At 44.1% G+C, this 17,880-nt stretch overlaps 1 protein-coding gene across 1 annotated transcript in view; it reads right to left on the reverse strand.

Annotated features, from left to right (window-relative positions):
- ADAM12 (ADAM metallopeptidase domain 12) overlaps positions 1 to 17,880 on the reverse strand; it is a 175,803-nt gene that overhangs the window by 118,895 nt on the left and 39,028 nt on the right. The window contains 1 exon segment of the mRNA XM_040071649.1: positions 10,715 to 10,788. Within this exon segment, the coding sequence (XP_039927583.1) occupies positions 10,715 to 10,788 (74 nt within the window).

Genomic DNA, 17,880 nt, shown 5'->3' on the forward strand with positions numbered 1-17,880 from the left:
CTTTTGAAAAGGCTGTTATAGCAAATCACCAGACCTCTGAACTCAGGGGAAGTCAAATGCATGCCCTGCTAGAACATTATCCACAGAATCCTTTGGGAAAACGTTAATTTGCCACAATTTGCATCCACAAAACAAAGTGAGGAAGATTTTAATGATGATGCAGCTCCTCTATGAAAAAGACTTGTATTAATCCAACCCAAAAGTGAATAAAAACAGCTGCTACTTGCTCCTGACTGCTTTGTTTTCAGAAGACACTAATAACTACCCACTTGTCTAATAAAACAATTAAATCCTTCTAACACATCCCCATCTCTCTTCCCCAAATATTTTTGTTTTAGAAGCATTTATGTTGCAATCACTGCTGGGTTTTATGCTACAACGCTATCACTCAGCTAATAATGTGATATTATTTATTTGTATTTGGGGTTTTTTTTTTTCTGCTTATGAAGGGGTAAAAGATACATTCAATTTTTCATTTGTTATGCAGGAAGAACCCCTGCTTCTTCCTAGGTTTATTTGCCCAACTAAAAGCTATTAAAGGAGTCTGTGGAACTCGTTCAACTGTTATAGCTTCCAACAATCCAGTTTTCAACTCGATGAGTCTTAAATATAGTCAAATTATACTACACCTAACAGGCGTAGTATATGGGAGATTGGCCCATTTTTCAGCCAAATGCAAGGGGTCTGATCACTCTTATTTTCACATTTATGGCAGAGCCATCTCTCACGCAGTAAGTGTAAGGGTGTCCCTTTCAAAGCCCAGAGCCAGCCAGGATCCAACGCAGGAAACGCTGCCGAGAGACAAACGCCGAGATTTCTGAGTCGCCCCAACGCGTTTATTAAGCACCGAGCCGAGCTTTTACAACTGGTCTCCATCAGAGATCTTTCATCTGCTAGCAGAGCGTCATCCCTCCTAATGACTCATAATGCAGCCTCCTTCCACTGAGCTTGATTTCCCTGCCTCATCAGCCTCTTGTTCTCCAGGGGCAAAGCTGCTCCTTTCAGCGCGTTCAGCCCACAGAGAAGTGGCCATTAGCTGCAGCTCCTCATTATGTAAGAATCAGCTAATCAACACTGACCAAGACGTAACTGATGTTGTGATTGAGGAGAGGGAGACATCTGCTTGGAATTATCCAGCCCCGCCGTTTCCAAACTGATAAGGCATTTACTGCCTTGGTGCGTTCAATTAGAGCAGGAATAAATGGCTTTGGGGGGTGGCTGGGGGGATGTGGAGCTGGATTCACCAATGCCTTGGGAGGGGGAGAGGGATGGAAGGGCACAGAGAGGGAGCAAGGCTTGGCGCTGAGGAGAAAAGGCAGAAGCTGTCTGCAAACCACGTCAGCACGAGGCACAGCTGACAGAAGTCTAAGCTGTGTTCGAGGGGCTGTGTGTAATGTAAAGAAAACTGTCATTTCCACGGTTTTCAGGCTAAGTCGTGAAAATATTTCTTACTTCCATTTCCTAATTCCCATCCAGTTGTATATTTTCTTTTTCTTTATCTAATATCCAGAGCAAAACTAACATTCAAATGCATCTAATTCATTTCTGATGTGAATGGGAAGCCATTCCCCTGAAGTCAGAGTGGGCTGTATGTAAGCATTCCTGATTAATTTGGTGATGGAGCTTGCTTTTCTATTCCTAAATGTCACATGCAGCTTTTCTGAAGCCAAAACTTTATGTGGTTTATTATCAGAGCACAGGAGATACATCTTCTTTCTTTTTAGAGTAAAAAACTGCAATAAAAGATGACCCTTTAATACAGAATCTGTAACAGAGTATGCTGGGCAGATAAAATATGCAACATGAGAAAGACTGCATTGAAACTGAACCCTGACTGGGGCTGTAACTGAACATAACTCTTGTTTCCTTGGGGGAAAAGAAGAGCATCGGATAGGAAGAGGACACTGTGCTTTTCCTGGACTGAGCAACAACCAGAGACTGCAGATCTGTGGGGCAGACAAAGGAACAGGCAAGCTCTGCTCCCCTCCTGGAGGACTGGGAAGCACAAATTGGAATAGTCCCATTCCGGGGGATCATTCCAGCGTTCTCAAATTCCCTTATTCCTGCAAAAGGCACACTTCCACACACAGCCAGGAGGAGCAGGTAGCAAGATAAAAGCACAGGAATAAATTGGACCCATTTCTTGAAGGAATCTGTCTGGATTACTGAGGCCAGACATCAAAGAAGGGGGAAAAAAGGCACCCTCTTGCCAAGCTTATGTTTCCATATATGTGTTTCCTCCCCACTCTTCGTACAGACTCTGCTTTTTGCATCAGCCCTCTTGGCTGATATCGCAACACTTCGCCGCTTTTCATCTTCAAAATGTGAACAAACTCCTCCTGGAGGCTCTCAAAATGTGAACAAATTCATCCCCGAGGCTCTGCTGGGAGGAAATGAGATAAATAAATGCGGGGATCCCTCCTTCCCTGCGGGGCTGGCTGGGACAGGGCGCGAGCACCTCCCGGACCCGCACGCTCCGCAGGCAGGGATGGCTTTGGATTCCTCCAGCAGCACTTTCTGCCATCCTCGGAGCCCTGAGAAACTGCTCTGTCACTTGGAAAGGAACCGACATTTTCTGGAAAGAGTCTCAAATCCGGCGTCCAGCAAAGCGTCTGCTTCTCCTCTGAATTCAGCCCCATACGCAGGAAAGCCTTGTCCTCAAATACCTTTCACCCGCCTTTTTCTCTCTTTCTTCCCTAATCATTAATTTTATTCTTATTCTATCTTTTCCTTACCCTTTTTTATTTTGTTTTCTGAGGAGGCAAACCTCCCCTAGGAGGGTGCAGAGAGGCAGCTGTTGCTGCAGCAGCTCTGCAGACATGCCTGCAGCCTGAGTCACGCACGCCGCGCTCGAGAAATGGAAAAGGAGCCTACATCAGGGATGTTGAATCGGATCCTGCCCGGAGAAACATCCAGGAATCACACTCTGCTGTGCTCTGGACACACATTCACTCCCTTCCCCTGCTTTCCCTCCTCTTTCCACGGATTTTGTGGCAGGGGAAGACCCCGAGGTTTTTACAGAGGGGTCTGTGCACGTTGGCCACCTTCCCTGCAGCCCTGGCAGCGAAGAAATGCTTGAAATGTTGAAGGCTGCCCTGCTGTGCCTGTGGAAATTCATACACACCAGGAAATCCCTCTCAAGGGAGCTTGGAAAAGGGGGAAAAAAAGAGAAAATAAAGAAGAAAAAATGAAAGAAGGAAGAAAGGAAAAAGAAGATAAAAGAGAGACAGGTTAGATGAACGTTTATGTGAAAGTTCCCGCACTCAGTTCCTGACTGAGAGCTTTAAAGGAAACTGAGGTAGGAACTGTTAATGAGAGCAGCATGATCAGTGTCTCCTGAGCCCCTTAAAAACAAGCCCTACACTCAGCCTGTGAGACAAATTTGCTCTTCCAACGCTGCAGGGATCCAGCCTTAGAAGAACCATATCCCAGGACCTCAAAACACAAATCATGTGGGGCAGATGAGAGGGAAAGACTTTTATCTAAACTCCACCACCACAGCCTGGCAAAGCTGCCAAATCTTAGGATTTAAGCATGACTGTGACAATATTATCAGCTTTTGGTCGTTTGGTTTTTTTGTTTGTTTGTTTGGGTTTTTTTTGTTTGTTTTTTTTACAACTTATGACAAAGCAGAAAAAAACTTGAGGACATGAATCGCAAGTATTAGAATGAAAAATGTAATAAAAAGGACCCTAAATCTTGCTTCTTGCTTTTTGAATTTTTTTTCTGTTGTGATATCTCTTCCCTGTTTGTTCTGACATGGACGCACCTTGCCAGGTCTTCCTCCTCTGGCTCCTATCATCTCCCTTCAGCTACATCCAATCCCCAGCTAAAATCCCAGGGGGCAAACTCAAGAAGGGACAATTCCATGAGTCATAAAAACATGGAATGGTTTGGGTTGGACCTACAACATCACTTCATTCCACCCCTGCCATGGGCAGGGACACCTTCCACTATCCCAGGCTGTTCCATCCAACCTGGCCTTGGACTGTTCCAGGGATCCAGGGACAGCCACAGCTGCTCTGGGCACCCTGTGCCAGGGACTCACCACCCTCAGCTGTGATTTGAAAACTTATTTAAGCCCTCCCTGTGTTTCTGAAGCCAGAAAACAATATCCACAAGTGTTTCTGAAAATCAGGAGAATTCCCTTGGGTCTGGCCTGGTCTCCTTTCGGGTATTGTGAAGATCTCAAACACCCCGGGCCGTGCTGGGGCTGCAGAGCAGAGCTCAGCGTTTCCCCCTCACTGCTTTGAGACGCTGCTCACTCTTGTCAGAAACAAATTAAAAAAAAAAATAAAACAAAATAAAACCAACAAGCACAAGGATTCTGAAACCTGCCCAAGGAGCAGATAGAGAAACCACGTGAGGAACCCTCGGGAGGTTTGTGAGCCAAGCCTGGCTCCAGCTGGAGCCTCCCCTCCTTCTCCTGCCAACCTGCGCAGGGACCTGGGACACGCGGCGCTCCTCGCCACGTGGGCTGCGCTATCAGCGGGAGATCACGAGGTTTCCAGAAGGTTTTTATCTCCTGTCTCCCCCCCCCGGTTATGATTTTTCCCTCCTGGAGGATCGCACGTGTCCGTGTGCTCGTTGTCGGGGCGCTGGGGCTGAGCTCAGCTGCCCGCAGAGGGAGGGAACAACATTCCTGCTCTTTCCCCACAGCCAGCTCTGCTCCAGACCTCTCTGCTGAGCCAGTGCTGAAAACATCACATTCTGCACTGCTCAGGGAGGTTAAAACACAGCTCAGAAAAGACTGGAGTCTACTGCTGCAATGTATTCAGAGAGTGGAACCTACAGCAGGCTAATTCCATATGAAATCTATTAATGATTGCCTATTATTGTTATATTTTTAATTGGAAGGGACAGCTCAGGATTGCTCTGACTGGCAGAGTGAAAAAGTAAAAATTTGGGGTTCACTTGGCTGAAGGCTGCCAGCTGAGGACCCTCTGGAAACTCAGGAAAATGCTCGTGCAGAGAAAGCAGCACCTGTCCCACCCATCAGAGTGATTTTGATTACTGTAGGAACAAGGTCTGCAGCACTGCAGAACGCACACTAAACGTGAAACCTCCCATGTCTCAGTTTTCCCAGAGAAAAGGGTTTGATCTCTCCATCCTTCCCTCGTGCCCAGGCTGCAGGGCAGGGGATAGAGCAGCACTGACTGCCCTGACCCAAACGTGTGCCCCCAAAACCAGGGTTTGGGGTGTGAGCAGGACACTGCCCTCTCTTCTCTCCAGGGGATTTGGCACAGCCCCATTATCCTGCTGCTTTGTGGGCATGAGAAGAGAAGGCTGAGCTTGACAGACATTAAGACAGCCACAAAAATGTCTCAGAATTTGTATTTCTGAGTCTTTTTACCCTCCCCCTTCCAGCATGTTCTATCAGCATATATATGTCTCCTTTCTTTTGGGGTATTCATGTGAGGAGTTGGAACTCCTTATGGGGAACTGTGTTTGTGGGGGTTGGAGCTCTGGGATCTTTAAAGTCCCTTTCAACCCAAGGCTTTCTACGATTCTGTGATTCTAAGAAGATAAAAAACAGACCAAGAAAGCAGCAGGTTGTCTCCTGATGGGGCTGAACCCTTTCACTCCAAAATGACACAGCCAGAGATAGCCCTGACCACACAACCTCGACTACCATTGCTGAAAAACATACAGCAAACCTTTGTTTCTCAATGCCCATGCTAAATATTTCACTTTTATACCACAAACCTGTGGGAAATACCTGTACCCTTAAAGCCACCGACTGATCCCATTTTTACTGTAGCTCTGGTAGCTGAATTGCCATATTTTGGTGTGGTTTAGACCATCTGACTGGTGCCACTGCAGAAGGGGAAAACCCGTTCCTTCCAGTAAAGTGAAACTTTTTACTTCAATTATAGTGAAATCCCAACTGTCAGCTCAGGCTGAAATGTTGCACTGCAGCTGCCAGCTCCAGCACTCGCAGATAAACCAGGCTGAGGTCACAGTTTTTTTGGCTGAGACACAGCACAGAATTGTAATAGCAAGTATATTCTGACAGGTCCCAGCCCTCTGTTTGGGGTTTGTTTGTTTAGATTTGTTTCTCCTTCCGTACTTCAAGCCATTGATTCTATAGAAGCATGTCAACTCATTAACAAATCCTGTCAGCTATTTTCTTTGGCACTGGGAATGGGTTGTTTCCCTGATAAATTAATCCAGCTCCAACGTCACTTGCACACCAAGCAGCGCTCCCATTCAGGGAGGTCAGGCAGAAAAGCGGAGAGAACGACTTCTTCTCTTTTAACCAAAAGAGAAAACAAAATATTGCTGAACTCTGAAGCCTCACTGGAACTGTGCATGAAGATGGCTACTGCCTGATTTCCAGCCCAGGGAATTCTGCTGGAGCCTCCTCAACCCTGGGGAAAGCTTTCAGAGTGACCTCCAACACTGGGCCATTTTATCCCAACCCATCCTGGGAACTGTGTCTCCATCAAGAAGTGGAAAATGTGCAAGGGGGACAATCAGAGATGACCTAAACCTCTGGAGATCTCTGGGATTCTAAGGGATTTATAGGATAAGATGGAGGCTTACTCCGTGGTCTGAGGTGGATTTTGTCTCCTGATAAAACTGAAGAATTTTTACAGAGGGAATAAAAGGCAGCAATGTAACCTCATATATTGCCTTTTTTATATTGCTTTGTTAAGGCTGGGCTATAAAACTGACAAAAGGAGCATAAAATGGTGAGGAAATGAAGAGTGAACTCAGCTCCTCTAAAATATTCCAGCTTTTTCTTTCCATTTTCATGTTCTACTGGACACTGCCAGTGGCCCAGCAGCCACAACCACACTGATGTCACCCTCACCGCTCCCTCTGCAAAGCTGGACAATGAAATCCTGGCTGAAGAAAACTGTCCAGGACACACCTGGGATGTTCTTGATGTCCTCAGGGGCAAAGCCACCCCCCCTCCATGCTCACCCTCATGTGCCCTCAGCTTATCTCAGCCTTTCATCCTTCTGTGATATCCCCAGCCTCAGGTACACACAGGAGTCACTGGGAAAATTCCCCAGCATCTGCTCAGAGTTACACTCCTCTGACATTCATAATTATGACCTTTTGTCCGCAGATCATGTAAGCATGAAATGAATTTTGAAAATCAGTAATTCCGCTGACTTTACCTGGATCGCTCACATGGTTAAAGTTAAAAGAACCCTTCAGAGCTCTGCTGTGAGCAGACCTAACCCTGACAGAGTGCAAAATGTTTCCAGTCACAGACAAACAGCCAGTAGCCACAGAATAATCTTCCAGGGGCTCTGTTTCACTGACACAGCCCTGAACTGCTTCCCTCTAAGACCCACATGCTGCAATCACCTTCCAAGGGATTTCTAAGTGCATACATTACTGTCCCCGGCACACTGGCAGAGCATCAGTATTACTGATGAAATGCACCCCAGCCCAGTTCAGCTGCTCCAAAAAAGTGGTTTATTTTGCAGCTGATGGATGCTTTGCTGATTCTGGAAATCTCTCCATATGACAAGTGTTTCTAAAACATTTAAGGTACTACAGAGCTGAAGGTTCTCAAGAGTGCAATCATCTTCTGCAGCTAAATCACGGTAAGGAATGTACTTGCAGCGTGAGCTCGCTCGCGGGTTTTCTGCCTGTGACAAATTGAATCCACCACAAATAATCTGGGGGTTGCAATTACAAATGGGCAGTGCCTGGAAATTAATCACCAAAGTATTTAATGAATATCCACAAAAGTAATCTCAACAGCTGCAAGCCATCGAGATTTCAAGCCCTAGGCTGCGTAGTCAGGTACCAGTAACTCTTCCAGAAGTCACTCAGAACATCTTGCCCAGGACATATGAACACATTTTTGATGAGTCTAAATACCAGAAAACACCAAACTGACATTCAATATTTCCAGAGATAACAGATGGTTTCACACGTTGCTCCCCACTTGGGTTTTCCTAATGCATCTGAATCACGTTCTGAAATACAGCTCAAGGTCTGGAAAATCTCTAAGGTTTTCAATAAATGGAGTTTACTGTCAAGACTACTCCAAGCAGCTGCTCCTCCTAACCATGGAAAAATCACATCCAGGTTTTTTTTGCACAACCCAATGCAGAAATTATGTAATTTAGGGGTCCCATGCACCTCCATTCCACCATTCACCAATGCTTTACACGAAACCACAGAAAGATAACAGCACATATCCCAGAGCTCCGTGTGCTGCCACATTTTACTGCAGACACGGTGTTTGTGCTCCTCTCTCCACTCCTACCTGCAGCAGGGAGTGATGGCTCAGTGCTTGCAAGGCATTTGAGCTTCATGTTCCACACCAACATCAGAAGGAGGGAGCAGGGGCTCATCTGCATCCTTGGAGATTCCCAGAAAGCAGGGATGGGAGCACCAGGTTTTTGATGAGCTTTTCCCACCTTTGCAGTCCAGAATCCACAGGTGCAGCCTGGCCTGCTGCCATCAGATGTTTGCTCTGCAGAAATGCAGGCTCTCATTTCTCTCCTGGGCGTCATTCCCCACTCCACGCCCCTGCAGAGCCCCTGGAAGCAGCAGGATGCTCATGCCCCCTCACCTCCTGTGCCAGCGACAGCAAACCCAACACCAGCACTACAGGCAGAAGAAACATAACCACAACCTCCACAGACAAGCACAAAGAGTTTGGGATTGTTTTCCTTGGGAGGCACAGCCCAGTCCTGCAGACCAGTGCCTGGCGTGATTTTACAGAAACGAAATCTGACCTACACATGCACACACTGAGTTTCTGCACGGACTTGCAACACTCAGACCATAACCTCGTAGGAAAATCCAAGTCAGAAATTCTGAAGGAAAGATCAAAATGATTTTGCAAGACCATGACCAATTTTTTTCCTGCGGTTTGGGATCTGTGAACGGCCTCGTGTGCTACACATGCCAGACCCAGGCAAGGCTGACTGCCCCACTCCACAACACTGCCTCCAAGCTCCTGCTGGGATGAGGAACCTCATGTCGTCAACACCACTCACAGCTCTTCCAGAACACAAATCTTCAGCCGGACACCCCAACAAACTAAAAAATATAATCCCAGTTTACCCCAACTGAAAAATAATCATTGATAAATGTATTTCGTAAGGAGCAGATCTCCCCATCTCCAAATCCACACAGTCAGACAGATGCCTGTAGAGGTAATTTATCACACTTTCCTGTCCTGCTTCTAAAAGAGGTGGAGATTGCATCTTACAGACTTCTGAATCTGACTTTATTACAGGTACGAGAGAGTTTGGTATGTTCAGCAAAGCCTGTATTAGCAGTTTTATGGGGTTTTTAAATGTTTTGATGTTCTTTTAATTGCTGACATGGAATGTAAATAGTTTCCTCAATTGCTGCATACTTCCCATTCCTGCAGGAAGGCACACCCTTCGACAAAGATTAGGAGAATATAAAGTGAAATCCCTGTTTACTAAAGGAATTAAACTCTCCTCTAGTTACGGGAACACGGCGACCTGCACATGGGGGATCTACAACACCCTGCAAGGACAGGTTTTCAACAGCTAAGGGGCATTAAAAATAATACAAAAGAAGCTCAAGATCTGGGCTTGATGTTGAATAATAAAGTGAACTGGAATTCATCACAGCTGGGTAACGTTAGGGTTCATCCAAGTTACTGGGAATAAAAGGAATCTTGCGTTGTTTTACTCCAGAGGACTAAAGAGGTGCCCCGTGGTTTTCCATTGATGTTGTCCATCCCCAGCCCGAGGCAGGATGTCCTTGGCCTCCCCTGGACATTTGCTTTCACAGGCACATTCTTTCCTCCCAACACATCAAACTGCACCGCTCATGTCCACGCTCTCTCGATTAAACTGAAAAAATACCTTTGTGCTTTGATTCCCCAGCAGGGGAACCTACAGAACTGACAGATCCTCCAGAACTGTTATAAGAAGTTTTCCCTAGGCTGAGAGTGATCTTTGGTTTTCCTTTGACAAACAGCACGCAGTTGTCCTGATCTGGATTCCCACCATATATCCTTGAGATACTCTTAGAGGAAAACAGAACACTTGTGGGGTAGACAAGGATTTTTATGGCTTTTTCTGTTTGTCATGGACTTCCAGAACAGTGATTTCATTCCTGCATGGTTTCATACCCCTTCGACAACTCTCCCCATGGGACCACATCTACAACAGCCTCTGATCCCTCTCTGAAATCTCATGGACATGAGCAGGGATTTGCCAAGAGCACATGGAAAAAGATGCACACAAACACAGGCTCAACACAACCATCCCATCATCAGCCCCTTGCCAGCAAACCCAGAGAGCTCCATTTAACATTCCAGCAGGGGTTAATCCCAAAGTCTTGACTCATCACCCCTGATGGACACTGCATGGAGCAGATCATGGGTGCAGACAGCATTTAGGAGCGATGAGTCCTCCCCCAAAAAATTCCAGAGACTGTAGGATATTCCAGATTACTATAAATAAAAAGCCTTACCACAGGAAAGGAGGACAAATCCAAAAGGAATACACAGGAAAACCCTGAGAGGCAACATGTCCATTTTCAGCCCCACATAAATGCACACAACCAGAGAGGTTCTTGCTCTATCAGCAATGCGCAAACACCCATAATCCAAACTGGAACAAAACTCTCTTGTTAGGGGACTCTTTATAGGGGACCAGTAGCAAAACTGGCCCCGGGGTAATTTGAAACCATCAATTTTAAAATTATAACCCTCCTCCAAGAGTACAAAGTGACCATGCAGCAGGGTACTTACTCATTCCTCTCCAGATCGATGACCAGACGTTTATTTTCTGCTTGAATTACAAACTGCAGCAGTGCTGGGTGGTTCTGAAAAAGGAAAACAGAGTTGGCTGAGTGCAAACCCAGAGCCCATCATCCTGCACCCGGCTCTGCCAGGGAAATGCACACATCATGGAAACAAAGGAAGGTTTGGCTTGGAAAGGTCTTAAGAACCATTTAGACCCTTTCCACTGTCCCAGACTGCTCCAAACCCCAATGTCCAACCTGGCCTTGGACACTCCCAGGGATGCAGGGGCAGCCACAGCTTCTCCGGGCACCCTGTGCCAGGCCCTCCCCACCGTCTCAGGGAACAATTCCTTCCCAACATCCAAGATTTATTTCAAAATTTTAAGATGTATTTCAAGCTTTTTCATAAGGCATAATTAAGTTTCATCTTAAAAGAAAAAAGAAGTGGTGTTGCAGCAATTAAAGTCATAGAATATCCTGAGTCGAAAAGGAAGCATAAGGATTGTCAAGTGCAAAAAATGTGAAATATCAATAAAAATATGGTCAACAGTGTTATCAAGTATCTCTGTGACGACAGCAGACGAAGTATTTATACATATACAAGTATTTAAGAGAACTTTATAAACAAGACATCAGCAACAGAGGCCACAGAAATCCCAGTTGCGCTCCAGCATGGATCAGGACATCTGGATCGCGTTTTCAAGCACCATCATGACTGCGTGCAGTCTTCATGCTGCCTTTCCCCTGATTATAAAAACCAAATTCTTTATCATCTCAAGCATCCAAAGGTAAACCCAGTAATTTTTTGGGAGAGCTGTGAGAGAGAGGATCTGGAGCAGTGGAGGCCTGAAAACTTGTAGGAAGGGGCAGTGCACCTACACAGGTTCTGGAAACTGCACATCCAAGGAGAAAGCACAGTTTGCAATATGCTGGCTGCTCTCGATCCGAAAGACTCAGCTCACATATATTTTAAAATTGTTTACATTTAACTTACATTTCGTTAAACAAACTCACTGGGTTGCGCGACAGCATTTCCTTGTTTGAAATTCCAACAGTAGCTCCATAAATCAGCTGTTCCCCCGTACACTCAAGATGCTTTTCTGGAGATTTGTGTCAGCCAATTGCAGCAAGAATCATCTCAGGGTTCTAGTGCTTAATTGATTTATTGAGAAATGTGTCTGAAAATTGTGATTGCTACAGCGGAGCCCCGGTGGAGCCTCTGTGACAGACAGAGCATCCCCGCCCTTGGAACGCAGTCATTTTCAAATTGTTTGAAAAATTAGATATGTTTATTAAAAAGTGAAATTATTGGGAGGCTGTCATAGACTAAACAAAATTGTTCAAAATGAGAAATAGCTGAGAACTCCCCAGTGCTCTCAGGCTTTATTGAGCCCAGGCTGGGAGCGAGATACCATTGCTTTATCCAAAGTGTCCTGCTCGTGCGAATCCAAACGTGCTTTCCCAGCAACAGCATTGAAATTCTGCATCTCTGTGAACTCTGCAGAAACCAGATCCCACTAGAATGCTAAATAAATGCTTCAGACTATCCTTGGCACTCAGCAAACACATGGGAGTCATTTATTGGCATGAATATTTAGAAGCAGTGTTGATTATGACTTTAATATTAGTGCATTGCTTCCAAAACCCATGAGATCTAGAGAATATGGAGTTTTGAGAGAGCAAACCGCAATTAATTGCAATATAACACAGTAAATAATTAAGATATTGCAGTGGCACAAATGGATTCTCTTCAGCTGAAGGCCCTCTTAATATGGAAATAACAACTATGTTTATTCATGAGTTCACAGTGGTACTTATTTGACAGTCAATGGATGTCGGTAAAGTTGCAAAGTTAAAAAAGCAGCTGCAGAAGAGAACAGGCTGTTACAAGACAAAATCATCTCTCAGAGAATTCCTAAAGCTGAAACTTCTTCTCGTGGAGCACAATAATGGCCCCAGTTACGGATGCTGCGTTGCTTTGCACAAGACCCAGGTTCAGAATCTTGCTTCACCATCAATTTTTCTTTCAAACAAATGGCTCATTTCCTTCTTTTCCATCTGCGAGGAGATGAGGCTATACTTTTTCTTAGTCTGACTGGAATTCATAAGCACAAATACAGCAAAAATTACCCACTGCACAGGTGCTAGGGTGACTACAAACAGAAACACTTGAAATTATAAACTTCTAATGGTAAAGAAGTATGAGTCTCTTTCAGAAAGGGCATTTGAGGTCTGTATTTTGGTTTTCCCCCTTTTCTTTTAATAATCCATACTCCTGTGAAGTTAATTCAGATTTTTTGTTGGTTGTTTTTTTTAGTGGCTGCGGAGTCTTCCCTAAAGCTTTTGCACGTTTCTGCCATAAACCCTAAAAAGTTCATTTTAAATCCCGTGGAACACTGTGATACTCTCCCTTTACAATCAATATTTTCAAAACTGAGTCGCAGGGTGAAACGGGAATGACCATAAATACAGGTATCAGAGCACTGCTTCATATTTTTCACTGAGAATAATCAAAAAAGCACCTTGTAAGGGTACAGAGCCTCCTGCTCAGAGCGTTTGAGAATGTGCCAATTGTTGTAAGTCTTCCTGAAGAACCACAAAAATAATTTCTATTCTGGCGCCACAGCTTATTCCCACATTGATCCCTTTAAAATTCTCGACCGTGGAAGCAAAATGGACCTGATGAGAGTGGCATTAATCAAACCATAATGAAGAATTTTTTATGGTTCCACTTGCTTTTCTCCACAGACTCAAGTTTCCTACTTCTCTCCTAAAATTGCAGTTTACTGTTTTCTTTTTTGGTAATTTCTTTTGTGGCATAAGAGAAGACTTCATCAGTGCACACAAGCTTTTCCCTGATATCCTAAGAGACCAAACCTCAGGATGATGGAAATAGGAATCTTCATAACTTTCCCCTCTTATTTAGAGGATTTACATCCAAAATCTTCATGAAGTTGTATCAAAAAAACACCCCACCCCCCAAAAAAAAAAAAAAAAAACAAAAAAAAAAAAAAAAAAAAATTAAAAAAAAAATAAAATAAAAAAAAAAAAAAACCAAAACCCAAAAAAAAAAAAAAAAAAAAAAAAAACCACAACCAAACCAAAAAAAAACCAGGAAAAGCATTTCCCCCTTAGTTTGCTTCTTCCTTGCGTGGAGCTGAGGGGTTTTGTTTTGAATTGATGTCAGTAAAACTCAACATTCTGAAGGAAATTAGTGAAACATTAAGTCAAGGTCAAGAAAGAATTCTCACTGATAAAGCAGATTAAAAAAATTGGTAAATCAGTATTTGATTAACTAGAAGATGAAGGGACAGCAGCCTATTTCTGAGTCAGAAAAGTTCTGCAGTAAAACTACTTTCACTAGTACATTTAAGTACTGCTTTTATTTTTTTCCTTTTTAAATCACATTGATCCTCACTGAGAAAGAGAAAAAGAAAGACAGTTTAGGGATTAATGGCTTCCCCTGAGAACATGGGGATGGTGTTGGGAATGCTGTCTAATAATAATGATATCTAGCCTCAAAATAACCCATTTTTATCCCTGAAATACTTGTGGAGAAGATTTGTTCACTTCCGTGGGATGCCCATTCTGAAATCTGAATGCAAAGGAGTTGTCACTGAGCAAAATCTTAATTACTGCTGGATGCCGCTCTCCTTTGGGCCGTGATCCCATGGCAGGGCTGTGAGCTTTTCCCTACTGGGACTGGGAGAGAAGACTCCAAGTCATTTCTTTTTGTATTTGAAATACATATATCAGCAGAAAACTGACAGGAGAGTCCTTAACACATCTGTCTTTGCAGCTTCCTCCCTATAAAAATAAAGGATTTTATTGGATTGAGATACGTTGAGTTAGATCAGCCCACACAGCTTTAAATAGATTCTAGCAATTATACCATAGAAATAAAGGGAAACATCTACAGATAAGGGAAAGAGTGAAAATTAACTCGAACCAGCAGCATTAATTTGTTTGGAAACAGAAAATGCCAGCTGTACCCAGCGCCTAAATCCACTATTTGAGGACAGAGATCAGCACTAGAAACGGAACCAAAAGGGGTCATTTTGCTTCTCTGGTTTCAAAGTTTTAAATTATATCCTGACAGGGCCAGACTGAAATAGGCAGGTTTTAATCCAGCAAAGTGGTTTCCAGGCCCTCCAGAGCTGGCATTAACTTTGCTAAAGCCAGCCCTGCAACAGGCTCAGCTTTGCCTGTGGCCAAGGTGACCCAGGCCCATGCGGTGCTGAAATGGGTAAAAGCCAGTAAGATGGAAAGGAAAAAATAATAATTATGAGGAGAACTGTGGCCTGTCATTAGTTGTATGCAACGTGGCTCCTGACATTCCACAGGGAGCAAAATAAAAACCCTCCTCTCAGAGAGAATGTCACGTTTCATAAATACCTGCCCAGGCTTCGGTTTGAGGACAGAGAAACTACATCAAGTCAACCCAGATTCAACGATTTCACAGACAAACCCCACCAAGGGGGTAATTTGGGAGCATTTTTTTTAAAAAACACTGATGTTTTTTGTCAGAGCAAGGCTCGCTTTGGAGAAATCCTGCCTGGAGCAGCGTGTCTCTGGGGCAGGGTCAGGACATGAAGATGTTTGAGGAGACCACAAAGGCGATGAGGGAGATGGAGCCCCTCTGCTCTGGGACAGGCTGGGAGAGCTGGGAATGTTCACCTGGAGGGGAGAAAGCTCCAGGGAGAGCTCAGAGCCCCTGCCAGGGCCCAAAGGGGCTCCAGGAGAGCTGGAGAGGGACTGGGGACAAGGGATGGAGGGGCAGGACACAGGGAATGGATTCCACTGCCAGAGGGCAGGGCTGGATGGGAGATTGGGCAGGAATTGTTCCCTGAGGGTGGGCAGGCCCTGGCACAGGGTGCCCAGAGCAGCTGTGGCTGCCCCTGGATCCCTGGGAGTGCCCAAGGCCAGGTTGGACACTGGGGCTGGAGCAGCCTGGGACAGTGGGAGCTGTCCCTGTCCATGGCTGGGGAGTTGTATTAAATGATCTTGAAGGTTCCTTCGAACCCAAACCTTCCTGTGATTCCACTATCCTGTTTACTTTGTTTTCTGTTCTCCTAAAACCAGAAATTCCAGCACAAAAAAATAAGGTTTGTGAGTTTGTCATCTCCTGAGCACAGCTCTGGAAACTAAGGACCTTTGAGATTTATCAGGCAGTCACATTCCACACACATATACACACACACACTTGTCCTTTCTTGTATCAGAACAGTTAACACCAGTAATTATAAACTGCATAACTGGGGAAAGAGTCCATTATTTCCAGTAGGGAAAAACTCCATCCCATTTTTTTGCTATCTGTATGAAAATGCCTTTTATTTCCCTCATTCATCACACACTGATGTTCTGCATCAGCGCTAAAAGGTGTATTTACAGTATCAGATCTGTGGGCTGGTATTATTCCTCTACTATCTATAAAACACAAAAAGGAAGAAGCTGGGAAATCTATAAGAAATAAAGTCACTCAGGGAATCTTACCATGGAAACTGGAACTCAATCCAACAAATGCAAGCTGTCTACAAAATATATACATTCAAGATGATTACAACCTGCAACCAGTGCTGTCAATTGCATGCAATGCTTTTAAATCTATAAATATTTCCTCATTTTCTTTTGGCTTTGGTTTAGAAGTGAACACAAAGTGCAAACACCTCCAAGACCAAGCGATAATTCATGTGCAGGACACGAAAAGCATAAACATTTAATTCTTATGGTTTTGCAGGTTCCTGGGGGTTGCAAATTCAGCTGTGCTTTGCCTGCTCTCAGATTAGAAGGATGTATCCCTGTGGCTGCTTATAATGAGCACCAACTAAGAGAACTGAGCATTTTGCAGTTGTTTGGTTTTTTATTATTATTTTCTTTAATGGCTTAGCAAAGACTCCCAAGCCCTTAACAAATTGGCTGAGCCAGTCCAATAATGCAGGAAACCAAAGAACTTCCAAGTTTGTCCCCAAGTTTATTTTAGAGTGATTATTTGAAAGCAGAATGATCAGATTTTTGCTTTCTTGCTGTCTGCACAGAGAGATGCAAGATTCCTCTATCTGGAAGACACAATAGCTAAATTTGTTGTTTTGTTTTAATTATTCTTATTTTTATCCTCTTTTTCTTAACTCCTACATCGAAGTGCAAAAGCCAGGCTTTTCCACCCTCTCCTTTTCCTGCTCCCCACACTGCCGTATTATAAATCTATGGAAGACAGATATATATATATAGATATAGATATAATTTACATATATTTAAAACCTTCTGCCCCACATGACATGGCAGAATCCATGGCAGATGAAGCCCTAAAGCAATTTTTCTTCTCATTCCCTGGCTTCTTTGCAGGAATCATGGAATGGTTTCAGTTGGAAGGAACCTTTAAAGAGGACCCAGTCCAACTCCCTGTGATGAGCAGGAAAACCTTCCACCAGATGACAGAAAACCCCACCATGGAGCTCATGGGATGCAGATAAAACAGGAGCACTTGGGAACGACCCTAATTTGGGAAACTTCTCTTCATAAGCTAAACCCGCTTCCAATTAAAATGAAAAATCTCAGTATTTCTGTGCCTCTTCAGCAGGGCCAGTCTCTGCCCATCAGGTTGTCTGGCAGCATCTGCAGAAGGTCCTGTGAATCTCTGTATCTCTGTTTAAATTCCCATCTCCTTGCTCTCTACTGGGGTCCCAGGATCCCTATCCAGAGTTAAAAATCCAAGCAAACAACGCTCAAAGGGAGAGGAAACCGAGAAGTTCATTGTGCCAGACCAAAATCAATAAAATTACACAGCTCCAGCTCCCCATTTCCTGCTTTCCATGCAGGAATACAAAGCTAATGACTGCTCCTGGAAAGGGAAAACATGCTTACAACTTAGCTACATCCTTTCTGTGAGCTACTCTTGATTTACATTTTTTTAAAAATCAAAGGGTAACCAGGCTAAAACATGTTCAAAATGTCCTAACACCGAGCAGCAAATATTTCAGGAGCAGATCCAAAATAACTTGGTTTGATGTTTGAAAGAAATCTGCACCTTGTCAGGCTGAATTATGTTGTGAATTTATTCAGTATCAATAAAAAGTCAGGCATAAAACCTGAATTCAACCCTTACACCATCTTTTCGCTATCAAGCACTGAGGTTACACTAAAATACATTTAGGTGCATTTAACCAGCTTAAAAGG

Source organism: Hirundo rustica, chromosome 8 (assembly GCF_015227805.2).
Source record: "Hirundo rustica isolate bHirRus1 chromosome 8, bHirRus1.pri.v3, whole genome shotgun sequence".
Classification (NCBI taxonomy): Eukaryota; Metazoa; Chordata; class Aves; order Passeriformes; family Hirundinidae; genus Hirundo; species Hirundo rustica.